General features: G+C 39.1%; 1 protein-coding gene across 5 annotated transcripts in view; it reads right to left on the bottom strand.

Annotated features, from left to right (window-relative positions):
• The window catches only part of gbf1 (golgi brefeldin A resistant guanine nucleotide exchange factor 1), a 132,262-nt gene extending 118,731 nt beyond the window's left edge, over positions 1-13,531 (bottom strand). For 2 of the 5 annotated variants that reach the window (XM_040138529.1, XM_040138530.1), the window contains exons 1-2: positions 13,098-13,530; positions 8,274-8,378 (exon numbers count right to left, since the gene is read on the bottom strand). In XM_040138529.1, coding sequence (XP_039994463.1) covers positions 8,274-8,369 — 96 coding nt within the window. In that variant the 5' untranslated portion in view covers positions 8,370-8,378; positions 13,098-13,530. Of the gene's footprint in view, positions 1-8,273; positions 8,379-13,097 lie in introns of all 5 variants that reach the window. The other 3 variants (XM_040138528.1, XM_040138527.1, XM_040138526.1) reach the window with 3 other exon arrangements.
• Positions 13,532-14,118: the final 587 nt, after the last annotated feature.

Below are 14,118 nucleotides of genomic sequence, written 5' to 3' on the forward strand. Positions count from 1 at the left end.
ATATAAAGAAATAATTATTTCAACCAACCAACAGATTTTCCTTGCATCAATAGACATTTCCAAAACAAGAACCTACAGGTTTGAATGTGCGTCTGTTTGTGCCGACTCGCATCATGGAATAAACAATGTCAAATATTTCCCTGGATTTTACATCAGATTATGGGATGCCGAGTAGGGTTGGGCAATCATCTGTGTTTTCAAAATAACATAATACTATATCGAAATAATAAGTTTGTCTGCAGCAACAACTTGGTTCTCCTGAACGGACATTTCTCATACTGCAAGCAATCGGTGAAAGCTGATCACCACCTACAGACATTATACTGTAATGCATGCAATGTTCTCACAAAGGTTTGCCATTACCGTGGTAGGGTGCAACATTTTTAAGTGCTGCCACCGTACCCTGATGTGTTTCCTGTTTGTGTCATCTCAAGAGCGCAGTCTAAGAAAGCTTATATCTGTCTGACTCTCGTTTCTCTGAAGTACTGCATTGAGGCTTAGCCCATCTCCTCATCTTAGTCGGCCAGAAACAAGAGGCCTTTGTGATTTAACTTCTGAAACTTTACATCTACCAATCACCCGTAAGGAGTTAATAACAGCCCAGCAATCCATTGTAACTCTTGCCAAATGTCTGTGCTTTGCTCTAGCCCAGGAATAAGTCAAGGAAATGAATGTGACCTACTTCCTTGATACTGGAGTGTTGATGCAGATATGGACAGACCCAAGTACTTGGGAATGAGGGCAGAATTGGGAGCCTATTGTCAAGTTGTTTTTCCTCAAAAGTCCAGTCAAAAAGTGCTGTCCTTGGTCCATGACCATCCCTGGTCTGGTAAGCTTGGTGTCACTAAGATATATAAAAGCGTTTTCAGGAATTTTTTTTCTGGCTTGGACTGAAACTGAATGTTGCACATTACTGTTGTGCCTGCCACATTTTCCAAATTGCTGTTAAGCCACATCAGGTTATTTCCTCTGTTTCTCTCCATCCTATCCCTGCCATGGGGTAACCATTGAACACATGATAATGCACTGTGTTGGCTGGTTGCCCAAGACAAAATTAGGGAACCAGTTCCTGTTAACTATGATTTGTGCCTCCACCAAGTTCCCTGACGCCATTCCTATGCCCACAATCGCTACTAAAGGTAATTGTTAAACCTAAACAAAGTTCTTTCTATCTTTGGTCTGCCCAGGACTGTGCAAACTGACTCAAGAAGACATTTCAAATCTTTTTGCATAAGCGCTTAAGAGCCTGGGAATTGAACACAAGATGGCAATGTACTTATCATTCTCAGTAACATGGAGCACTCAAGAGGTTTCAACAAACCCTCAAGTCCATGCTATCAAAACACTGTCTTGAATGCCCAAGAGACTGGGATGAGGGCATTTGTTTTGTCCCGTTTGCTGCTCGTCAGGCTGTGCAGGAATCCTTTGGGTTCAGTTCTGCCGAGTTAGTTTTTGGCCAGACTGTTAGGAGGCCACTTCGGATCCTTAAACACCAATTGGTTAATCCTAAAAGGAGCCAGCATGCAGTGTCAGAATACAATAACACATAAAAAACGCTTGGCACCATGCCTGCTCCCTAGCTAAAGATGCATTAACCGCCTCCAAGAATAAATGTAACGACATTATGACAAAAGGCAGTAAATCATGTTTTTAAGCCTGGTGATAAGGTGCTTGTTATGTCAACAGTCCCTGGATCAGCTCTGGCAGTACCTCATGGTCCACATGAGTTTGACATGAAATTAAATGAGACAGACTATGTTATTGTATGTCTAACCAACACTGCCAGTCCTGTGTTTGCCATGTCAACAGGCTGAAGCTGTACCACTGCAGATATAAGGCATCAGATGATATTACAATCAAGACTAAGGGGCCACTGTCTTGGCAAGTGGGACAATGTCTGAGGTTGGTGCCTCTGACTGTAACATCTCTAAACCTAGCAATGAAGATGGACTGGTCTTACACAATGCTTCTCCACAGAGTTTAGCCAACTCTGAAGTACTGCATTGAGGCTTAGCCCATCTCCTCATCTTAGTCGGCCAGAAACAAGAGGCCTTTGTGATTTAACTTCTGAAACTTTACATCTACCAATCACCGTAAGGAGTTAATAACAGCCCAGCAATCCATTGTAACTCTTGCCAAATGTCTGTGCTTTGCTCTAGCCCAGGAATAAGTCAAGGAAATGAATGTGACCTACTTCCTTGATACTGGAGTGTTGATGCAGATATGGACAGACCCAAGTACTTGGGAATGAGGGCAGAATTGGGAGCCTATTGTCAAGTTGTTTTTCCTCAAAAGTCCAGTCAAAAAGTGCTGTCCTTGGTCCATGACCATCCCTGGTCTGGTAAGCTTGGTGTCACTAAGATATATAAAAGCGTTTTCAGGAATTTTTTTTCTGGCTTGGACTGAAACTGAATGTTGCACATTACTGTTGTGCCTGCCACATTTTCCAAATTGCTGTTAAGCCACATCAGGTTATTTCCTCTGTTTCTCTCCATCCTATCCCTGCCATGGGGTAACCATTGAACACATGATAATGCACTGTGTTGGCTGGTTGCCCAAGACAAAATTAGGGAACCAGTTCCTGTTAACTATGATTTGTGCCTCCACCAAGTTCCCTGACGCCATTCCTATGCCCACAATCGCTACTAAAGGTAATTGTTAAACCTAAACAAAGTTCTTTCTATCTTTGGTCTGCCCAGGACTGTGCAAACTGACTCAAGAAGACATTTCAAATCTTTTTGCATAAGCGCTTAAGAGCCTGGGAATTGAACACAAGATGGCAATGTACTTATCATTCTCAGTAACATGGAGCACTCAAGAGGTTTCAACAAACCCTCAAGTCCATGCTATCAAAACACTGTCTTGAATGCCCAAGAGACTGGGATGAGGGCATTTGTTTTGTCCCGTTTGCTGCTCGTCAGGCTGTGCAGGAATCCTTTGGGTTCAGTTCTGCCGAGTTAGTTTTTGGCCAGACTGTTAGGAGGCCACTTCGGATCCTTAAACACCAATTGGTTAATCCTAAAAGGAGCCAGCATGCAGTGTCAGAATACAATAACACATAAAAAACGCTTGGCACCATGCCTGCTCCCTAGCTAAAGATGCATTAACCGCCTCCAAGAATAAATGTAACGACATTATGACAAAAAGGCAGTAAATCATGTTTTTAAGCCTGGTGATAAGGTGCTTGTTATGTCAACAGTCCCTGGATCAGCTCTGGCAGTACCTCATGGTCCACATGAGTTTGACATGAAATTAAATGAGACAGACTATGTTATTGTATGTCTAACCAACACTGCCAGTCCTGTGTTTGCCATGTCAACAGGCTGAAGCTGTACCACTGCAGATATAAGGCATCAGATGATATTACAATCAAGACTAAGGGGCCACTGTCTTGGCAAGTGGGACAATGTCTGAGGTTGGTGCCTCTGACTGTAACATCTCTAAACCTAGCAATGAAGATGGACTGGTCTTACACAATGCTTCTCCACAGAGTTTAGCCAACTCTGAAGTACTGCAACAGTTGCAACAGCTACACATTAAATCCAGAAAAAAGGGAGATCATGAAAATTGAGGTTACATATCTCTTAGAACATGGGTTTGCTAAAACAAGTGCTAGCCCCTGTAGCTCTCCATGCTTGTTAAAACGTAAGTCAGATGGGAGAACTACATTTTGCATTTCAAAAAGTAAATGCGGTAACTATTCCTGATTGTTATCCACTGCCACTGCTTGACAAATGCACTGATGAAAATGGTTCATCTACTTTTGTCACTAAGTTGGAAATGCCAAAGGGAAACTGACTCTGCATTTGGCCAAGCGTGAGTATGGAAAAAGCATGGTCCATTACCTTGGCAAGCAGGTTGGTCAGGGTTAGGTGCGATCTGTGGATGCCAAGATCATTGCAATCACTACTTTTCCAGTTCAAAAGGGCAGACAGGAGCTACTAAGGTTTCTGGGCATTTTTTCTGCAGAAATTTCTCTACCGTGGTAGCTCCTCTTACTGCTATTATCAGTCATTTATTTGGTCCATTGAATACCAACAAGCTATTGACAGCATCAAAGCTGTGTTATGTTGTGCCCCTATTTTACCTCCTATAAATTTTGCTCTACCAGTCAAGTTGAAGTTGGATAACAGGTACCATGAGGACTGGTGCTTTCTTTCTGCAGGAAGATGATTATGGGGTTGAGCATCGAGTTTGCTTCGTCTCCCACAAGTCTGACCAACATCAGTTCAGGTACTTCACTATAGAAAAAGAATCATTGGTTCTGCCTCTTGCTATGCAACATTTTGAGGGTTACGTGGAAGATAGTGTACATTCAGTTTTCAGTCCCTCAAGGATTTCACAGGCTTTCATAGGACTGTTGTGGCCTAAAATGCCTGATTTCATTGCCACTTTCTACAAAATTGCAATGCATGATGCGATCTTTTTAGGTTTATTTTTGCAATTAAATTGGGGGAACAAGTGAAAATTGCAAAAATACTTACTTTTTTTGTATAATCCGTTGAAAATCGAAAGCAACTTATTCCAATGAGAATAAAACGGCACTGTTCTGATTGTTCTATGTAACCTTACCAAAAACCCCCAGGATTACAAAAATTCTAACAAAGTATACTTTATTTGTGAATGAAGAAGTGCACCTTGGGTGCATCTTGGTATTCCACAAAGCAGCAAAAATCTTTTTGGAGCTCAAACTCAGTCAAAACATGCATTCACAGAATTATAAAATTAAAAAAAGTGAATAAAACATTGATAGATGTATATAACAATGATAAACCTTGTATTCTTTTCAGTACCTGTAACAAAACAAAATAAAATACAAAAAAATAATTGAGCTGGTTCAAAAGCCAAAGTGAATAGAACCTCACAGTATACAGTATAAAACAAATTATTTCAGCACCTTCATCTAAATATGATCATAAAATTGAATAGCTTCATCTAATTGATGTTGATAGACATCCATAAGAACACAAACCCTGTTTTCTTCTGATTACCATTACTGAGTTAAAAAAAAAAAAAAAAAAATTCTAGAGGGTTAAAAGTTACCACAGAACCTCAGTTAACATTCAGCATCATTTATGCTGAAAGATGACAATAAAAAAAGCAAGCAAAACCAAGTTTTCTTCTGAATACCCATGCAGTACCTGAAAAAAAAAAGGAAAATGGTGCAAATTCAAAAGTTCAAGAGCACAGACCTTCACAGAAAACAAAGCACAAATCACTGTACTTTGCTTTACCTTGTGCTTGTGCTCCACAGCATTTGAAGAGTAAATCTAAATCTGAATACAAATTATCCCAGCACTTTCATCTAGATCTACTCATTAAACCAAACAATTTAATTTATGTTGCCAGATATGCATAACAAATAATGTTAAACACTGTATTCTTCTTAATGCCCTAACTGAATACAAATAACACTAATGAAAAGCAAAATTAAATGATGCAGGGTCAGTCAATAAATGTAAAAAACAACAAATAACCCTGGAAGATGACTAGGCTTCAGTGTCTTTCATGTCCTCCTCAGAATCTTCCTCCACTTCATCCCTCTCAAAAGCGCCACTGGTAAGTTCTTGGTTGGGGTATGAGAAGACCAAGGCTTTCAGGTTGTTTTTTGTAATTGATCTCCTTCAGCTCGGCAACACCAGCTTGTCATTGCTGCTGGTTCATTCAGCATCTGCTGAGTTTATGTCCATGCGTTTCAGCCATTCTCCGGGTGTATTTTGCGGTAGAAAAGTGTTTCTCAATCGATGACTTTCGTTTGTGATCCACAGTTGGACAAAGTACAAAACAATTTACACCCGCTTTTGTGCAGAACATCAGGGAACTGCCTTGCATTGTCGTTAGCAGTAGTTTTTGTTGGTAAATGTGAGACATTCCTGTCACACATTTCTGCATCTTCACAACCAAAAACAAGGAAGTGAATTTGGTGAGATACATGTGTATGGTTCAATATTTTGCGCAGGTTGACTGTTATGATTGGTGAAACTTGCAGGAAACTACAATGACTGGTCAAATTTGCAGAAAAGTTGTGGCGATTGGACAAAATTACAAGGTCGGTCAGGATTCACAGGTATTGGTTGAATTTTGCGTTAATGTTGCGCTCACAACATCCTGGAGCGACTGAGTTATGGTCTTCACAAACCACAATCCACTACAACCAGAACCAGCAACTCACCGTTTAGTTCTCAATAGTTACACCCCCCACTCAATGTTAAATAACACAATATGTAAGTATACAAAGGTCTTGTTTTCTTTCTTTGTTGTAACTGAAAAACCAAGCTGCAAAAGTGTTGTAACATTATTATTATTATTAAGTCTGTAACACCACAAGAAAATTTGAAATGACGATTTATTAAGTGGCTAGACCTGATACAGTCCTTGTCAAAAATATTGGTACCCCTGAATTTCAAGTACATAATTCAGAATATCTTCAGAAATAAATGCAAATAAATCAATTTTTTAAAACCACAATATTTTAATAAAATGTTCAAGGTTGCTGAAAAAAAACTTGCATGATAGTGAAATAATACAAACACAAAATGTAGCCCAGACATAATTATCGGTATTATTTTGATTAATTTAGTTGCTCAAACAAAATAATAAACAAGACTCAACTGTGCTTAATTTTCAGTGTTCAAATGAACTGAATTAACCAATGAATGATGGTTTTACTGCATAAAAATGAGCTGTTGTTTTCCAGTTTGTTTTTCACAATGGTGAGGATAGAGAGCTATATGAGAGCATTAGATATACTATTATCAAAAACCATAACAATTCCAAAGGCTACAAGGTAATCGGCAAAGATCTCGAAACCTCTGTTTCCCCAGTTCGTAATGTTATCAAGAAGTTTCACAATCATAATACTGTTAAGACGCTTACAGGACGCGGTGCTAAGAAGAAACTCAATGAGAGAAGTCCGCGAGGGGTGATGTGGATTGAGGGAAAAAAACACCACGCAAGACATCTAAAGAGCTTCAGGCTGACCTGGAGAAATCTGCAGTGGTGGTTTCAGCCCATACCATACACCACACACTAAGCCAAGTAGGTCTCCATGGGCAAAGGCCAAGGAGGACACCACTATTGAAAGAAACGCACAAAAAAGCAAGACTAATGTTTGCAAAAACTTTCATAGATAAGCCACAGTCTTTCTGGGATACTGTTCTATGGACAAGTGAAACCAAAGTAGAACTCTTTGGGAATGCAGTGCATGAAGTTTGTTTATGGGTAACAAAATGAAGCCCATGAGGAAAAGAACTCCCTACCTACAGTAAAACATGGTGGAGGTTCTATCATGCTTTGGGGCTGCTTTGCTGCCTTGCTGCCTCTGGTACTGGAGGCAGTGAATGTATCAAAGGAATGATGAAATCATAAGAACACCAAGGCATTTTAGAGCAAAATGTGTTACCCAGTGTCAGAAAACTAGATTTGAGGCAAAGGTCTTGGGTCTTTCAGCAGGACAACGACCCAAGACAAACATCCAGCAGCACAAAAGAATGGTTGAAAAGGAAAAGATGTACTGTTTTAAACTGGCCAGCAATGAGTCCTGACCTAAATCCTGTTGAAAACCTTTGGAGTGAGCTGAAATCTTCCATTGCAAAAAGAACGCCTGCAAACTTAAAAGAGCTTGAATGCATAGCAATGGAAGAGTGGCAGACACTACCAGCAGACAGGTGCAAGAAGCTTCTAGATGGCTACAAGAAATGCCTCTAAGGCTGTCATTGTTGCCAAAGATTCTGCAACCAAATATTAATGAAGGGTACAATATTTTTTTTCATTAACCATGGACATGTTATTAAAGTATTCTGGTTAAACAAAATTGGTTCATTTATATGTATTTATGAAGATATTCTGACTAATGTACATGAAATTAAGAACTGCACTGACCAGGACTGTACATGCTATCCCTTTTACACCAGCATCCACTGATAGCAAGACATGTAAGTAAATAACAAAAGTATAGCTGCAAAGATAAGGAATAAATCAGCCACTATTGTGGACTTTCTGCCATACCTGTGATTCTCAATGGAACAATGTCCTTTAAAAACATAACTTACATCGGAACATCAGACTCATTTTGAACTGTAGAATACTGAACCTTGGATGGCATATCAGTATGACATTATTGGAGATGATATCTGCCCAATTAACCTGGAAGTTTGGTAAGTAGAAAACTGAAATTCAGTTCTACCTTGCCACTTGTCAGTTTTTATATCTTTACTAAATCTTGCCTTAACTCAGTTAAAAGACAGTAACTGCGACCGTTGTGTATAACTTACCAGAGGAGTATGAGTATTCCATCTGGAGTTCCTCTTAATAGCTCCAACAACGGTGCTAATTTCTCCCTGGACGATGTAGATATTCTTGTCCACCATACTGCTTTTCTGAGAGAAAAACAGAAGAGGGGATGGTCAGTTTTGGCAGACATTCAAGCCAGGGCTGTCCAATAATTCTATGTTATTACTTATAGTCCCTCTATATAACTATTTGTAAAAGCAACAGATTGTTACATAATTCTCATGTTAACATTGTATGGTTCACAGCTGTCACTTCTTGACATGTCAGTTCTTGAATTATAACAGGTTATATTTTATTCAAATCTGTCACAGCATAAGACCTGAAATACCTAAGATACATGTTTTACAATGCAGTTCTTAAGGGTAGTTTGCAACAAATTGTGTTTTCGGAGTGTTTTTAATTTCTGTCACTCTTCCGTACCATGAAAACAGATATACTTTGTTAAAATGAAAATATTAAAATCACCCGACTTCTGTCTTCTACATTCCAACAAGATAGGAACGCTGTTGTTTCCTTGAATAAACTATTAAGTGAAATGCATATTATTGGCTAAATTGTAAACATATTTCCTGCTTAAACAACTGTTAACCAACGGTTTACGGTATTTTCCTTGGCACATGCAAAACGACTAAAACGCGATACTTGTGTATTTTTCAGGCCTACATGTAAAACACAGTTGAGCAAGCTGTCAGTAGCAGATGTTTCATCTACGTACAGACATCCACTTTGATTATCACTTTGAACACAGACAGGACAGAAACTGAAAGTCTGCTCACTAATTCATCTGCACAGTTTGTCTTAACAAGACATTAGCCTGATATCTGCAGACAGATGTTAGCTAGTGTTCGCTATCCGGCAGGGATATCATCTCGTAGCCACATATCGCTTCGACAAACACAAGCGAAGAGCTCAGGTCAGTTTGCAGAGTCTTTTTTCAGTCTGTCCCTCGCGTAGATGTGTAGATTGGCTACGAGATAGCCAGAGTCAGCTAACCTTCCTGAGTCACAACGGCCCTGTTTACTGCAACAGGTCTTAAAAGACTGTAACTATCAACAAACGGCAGCTAACATCTATGTTACCCTTAACTTAAAATAACCTTTTTGTGGAGGTTGTAATAACTCGATTTCCACAAAGTAGACATTTTTACACATCATGCAGCCCTAACTGAACCACTTACAACAAGTGACCACTGCCTTTAGGGCAGATGTGCATGAGAAAAAGCGCAAATGCAAAGATCAATCTTGGGATTTTAAGAATCCATATTGGATCATTCAAATATATTATAAATATATTTGATATATTAATAAATATAAATCAGAAATATTAATATTTAAAAAAATCAATGCACCCCTATCAATCAACCAATCAATTACTGAAACACACACAAATACAGTGCATCCAGAAAGTATTCATCCCCTTCACTTTTTTCACATTTTGTTATGTTGCAGCCTTATGCTAAAATTGTTTAAATTCATTTTTCCCACATTAATCTGCACTCAATACCCTATAATGACAAAGAGAAAACAACATCTTAGAAATGTTTGCAAATTTATTAAGAAGGAAAACAGAGATATCACATTGACATAAGTATTCAGACCCTTTACTCAGTACTTACAGCCTAATTACAGCCACTAGTCTTCTTGGGTTTAACTTGACAAACTTTGCACACCTGGATTTGGGGATTTTCTTCCATTCTTCTGTGCAGATCCTCATAAGCTCCGTCAGGTTGGATGGGGACCCTCAGTGGACTGCCATTTTCAGGTCTCTCCAGAGATGTGCGATTGGGTTCAAGTCAGGGCTCTGGCTGGGCCACTTAAGGACATGCAGTCTAAGGTCTTGGGCACTCTGGACCAGGTTTTCATTAAGGATATTCCTGTACTTTGCGCTATTCAGTTTTCCTTCAACCCTGACCAATCGCCCCCACCAGCATGATGCTGCCACCACCATGCTTCACCGTTGGGATGGTATTGGGCAGATGCCCTAATTTCTTCCAGACATGACGCTGAAGAGAACTGAGGCTGATTAGTTCAATCTTGGTTTCATCAGACCAGAGAATCTTGCTTTTTTTTTCAAACTCCAAGCATTTTTCATGTGTCTTTCACTGAGGAGAGGTTTCCGTCTGGCCACTCTGCCATAAAGCCCAGATCAGTGGAGTGCTGCAGTGATGGTTGTCCTTCTGGAAGTTTCTCATCTCCACACAGGATATTTGGACTTCAGCAAGAGTGGTCTCTGCCCAGATCTGTGCCTCGACACAATCCAGTCTCTGAGTTCTGCAGACAGTTCCTTCAACCTCATGGCTTGGTTTTTGTTCTGATATTTACTGTCAGCTTTGAGACCTTACATAGACAATTGAATTTACCACAGGTTGATTCCAATCAAGGTTTAGAAAGATCTCAAACATGATCAAGAGAAAAGAAAGCACCTGAGCTAAATTTCAAGTTTCATAGCAAAGGGTGATACTGAATACTTATATCAATGTGATAGTTCCATTTTTCCTTGTTAATAAATTTGCAAAAAAATTTAAATTCTGTTTTCACTTTGTATTGAGTGTAGATTGATGAGGGAAAAAATTAATTTAAACAATTTTAGCATAAGGCTGCAAAATAACAAAATGTGAAAAAGGTGAAGGGGTCTAAGTACTTTCTGAATGCACTGTATGTAAAGTATAATGGGTACTGAAATAGCGTACACAAACATACAGAATTTACAGGAAAGATCTGCATATCCTGGTTACTATAAATTATGTACTGCAGACCACTGACCCATCAAGTAAAACTGCTTGATATTGTTTCTCATGGTAACATATTTTGATGTGACAACTGATGTAGGGCACACTGGAATTCATTCTAAGTGATTGCTAAACTATCTTTTAGACTTAATACATCAAATATAAAAATCTGAAATGCAGCAAACAGTATATGAAAATGAAGTCGTCAAGCTTAAAGTCAAACTAAAAACTCCCACACTCAAATTAATATAAAATCTAAGAACCAAACAGCAAATTTCCACATCTACCTGGGCAATGCCTAAATCCAATATGGATAACCAAACAGAATCAAAATGACATGCTGTTCATATTTGACAAGCAGTATAGCTCAAAACGATTGGATTAACCTTTTTCTCGTGTCATGAAAGACATGCCAAATAATACTCTTATTTTACAGGAGGACTTATGAGCGTAGAGACTAGGTGACTGAGGCCACATTCTTTCAAATTCATGGCAAGCAGCCTATTCAAAATAATAAGAGGATGAAGGTATGACAGGTAGAGGCTTAGATGTAAGAACAGAGTGACAATCTTACAGCTGATAAGACGGTCAGATAAATGAGACTTCACTAGAGATGTACCGAGTACATTTTTTAAACCACCAATTCCTATCTGAATTAATAACACCAATCCTGATCTGGTATTATATTTTCCAACCCAATACAGCTCTGCAGTGTACACAGCAGATTCAGTAGTCTTCATGCAGACAGAGGAAAAGGGTGAAAGGGCCTGAGCCCACGACTCAGGAGCAGACAGTAGTCTGGAGGATTCATCTGATATTCATTTTTTAAGCCACAGCTGTTTCAGCATGATGTAGAATTATTAATTCAGCATGAATCCAGAAAATCATAGACCTCTAGTTCTCACAACTTTGGTAAAAATCATAACATTTCAATTTACCTTCACGTTTGTCCAGCAGCATTAAACAGTAATGCCACCTACACTAGTCATGTCGAGTTAAATAATTTAGCCCAAAAATCACAAGGTTGTCTCAGATGACTTAACAATCTGTACACTGTGGGCCTTTTCAGTTAATGTCTTCATATACTATTCGAATTTCCTCATTCTAAATTGTGAGATTATTTTAATTTACACTTTCTACTCATTCAAACTGTAGATAAAATAAGTAAAAATATGGCATGTTTACATTTATCCCCTGCCCCAGATCAGTACCTAATACTACAATTGCATGCCAGCACAAGGGCCAGAGGGACTCTCTGCTATTTAGAATAGTAGATATCCAGATTTAACAGTGTTTATGCAAAGTTTATTTTTACGCCTGTCTTGATGAAAGTTTTCCCAGTGATGTGTATGGTCAGGCTAGCAATGAAGCGCATGAATCAGTGCATGTTGTTTAAATTCTAGACTTCCTCCTTTATTCTTCGATATCAGTGACAGCTGGCAGTTCGTGTCGGTTAGGTATAAAGACCAGCTGAATATCACAAGAGCATAACATCTCTGCCTGTAACTTACAGAAATACAGAAACAGCCAACAACGCCAATACTCCAGCAATTTCTAACGTGAATCTATCATGGTCATAATGAAACCTCCAATACGTGTTATTAAATTGCAACATGATACAGTCATACACCAAAAGCAAGTGATACAAGCCAGTTACTTGGCTGTCAGGTGAGCTAGGAAGGTGCTAGCTGGCTAATGAGGTAAAGCCAGGAGCGTCTGCTCCAAGACAAAGCTAAGAGGTTAGCTCTCCATCACATTAAGGGGTTTAAAGACTGTTGACAGACAAACAAAAACGCAAGGAAAGGACATATCAATACAATAATACTACTTAATCTCTCAACATAGTTAAGTTTTTACACTGTCGTTGCATAAACAAGACCACTTACCTGCGCAGAAACCTGACAGCCAACTACCTAGCTTAGCTCAACTAGCTAGCATGTCAACTTGCTAAGGGTAACAAGATGTGTCTTCAGTGTTTGTCCTCTAGAAAAACAGTTTCTTTTCTATAATAAAGTAAAACGCCTCCATAGACACACATAAACACGCTTATCTGGTTTTCTAGAAATAAATATATTACCTGTGTGTGGCTGCTATTTCAAAGACGGTGTCCTGCTGTAGCTAATGCAAGCCTAGCTCGGCAAGCTTGCAGGCTAGTCGGCCAACAGTGAATGAAGATGACCAAAGTTCAGTTCCCTACGACAAATAGAAAAACTATAATTTCTGTCATTCCACTGCTTGATAACGTAATATTTCCAAACACTGCTTATTCATTCACTCTTCAAAAAATGCTCCATTCGTGAATAAATTCAGCACTTCCTACGGCTGTCAATCTGGTCTTGGTAAACACACTGACGTGGAAAAACTCTGCACGCTCAACCGAGCTTGATGATAGAGTTTTGATTGACAGGCTACTAAACCGATCACTTTAAAAGTCATATGGAGCTGCAAAATAAACTAAGACATCAGGGAATTTAAGTTTAATCTGTATTCGCACTTGCCATTTTCTTGATATCATGCAGAATGACAGGCATTCTCAAAAAATACCACTTGCCTTCAGAGGAAAAAAGGGCGGGACAAAGGTAGCAGCAGTGTAGTAACGGCTGGTTGTGCCGGGTTGATGACGGGGCACCGTCAGCATCTTCATTGGAGAGAACAATCCCACACTGGTAAATGGACTATATATGGACTATATTTTTACTTGTCAGTTTCTCATCACAGACCCTACTTTTACTATCAGAGGATCTCAGCGCAAGACTTCTTCAACGATGACACTAACTCTCTTCATTTGGTCAAATAATGTGACAAATGGATGCAGATTGATTGGGTACAGTGGCCCTGAGAGCTCAGCACACTGCAATTTAAGAAAACACTTGCAAATAGAACCCAATTTCACAACACGTGCACAGTATTTGGAAAAAAAAATACTGCAAAGTGAGAAAATAACCAAATATACAAAATACAACCAAATACTGAAACCCCTGCAAAAACAGAAAGCACAACCAAAGACAGACAATGCAACCAACTAGAGAAACGTGCTGCAAATCAAGTAAACACACACATTAATCATAAATTTCATACTGTGTTTTTCTTCCTCAAAG

The sequence above is a fragment of the Xiphias gladius genome, chromosome 11 (genome assembly GCF_016859285.1).
Source record: "Xiphias gladius isolate SHS-SW01 ecotype Sanya breed wild chromosome 11, ASM1685928v1, whole genome shotgun sequence".
Lineage (NCBI taxonomy): Eukaryota > Metazoa > Chordata > Actinopteri > Istiophoriformes > Xiphiidae > Xiphias > Xiphias gladius.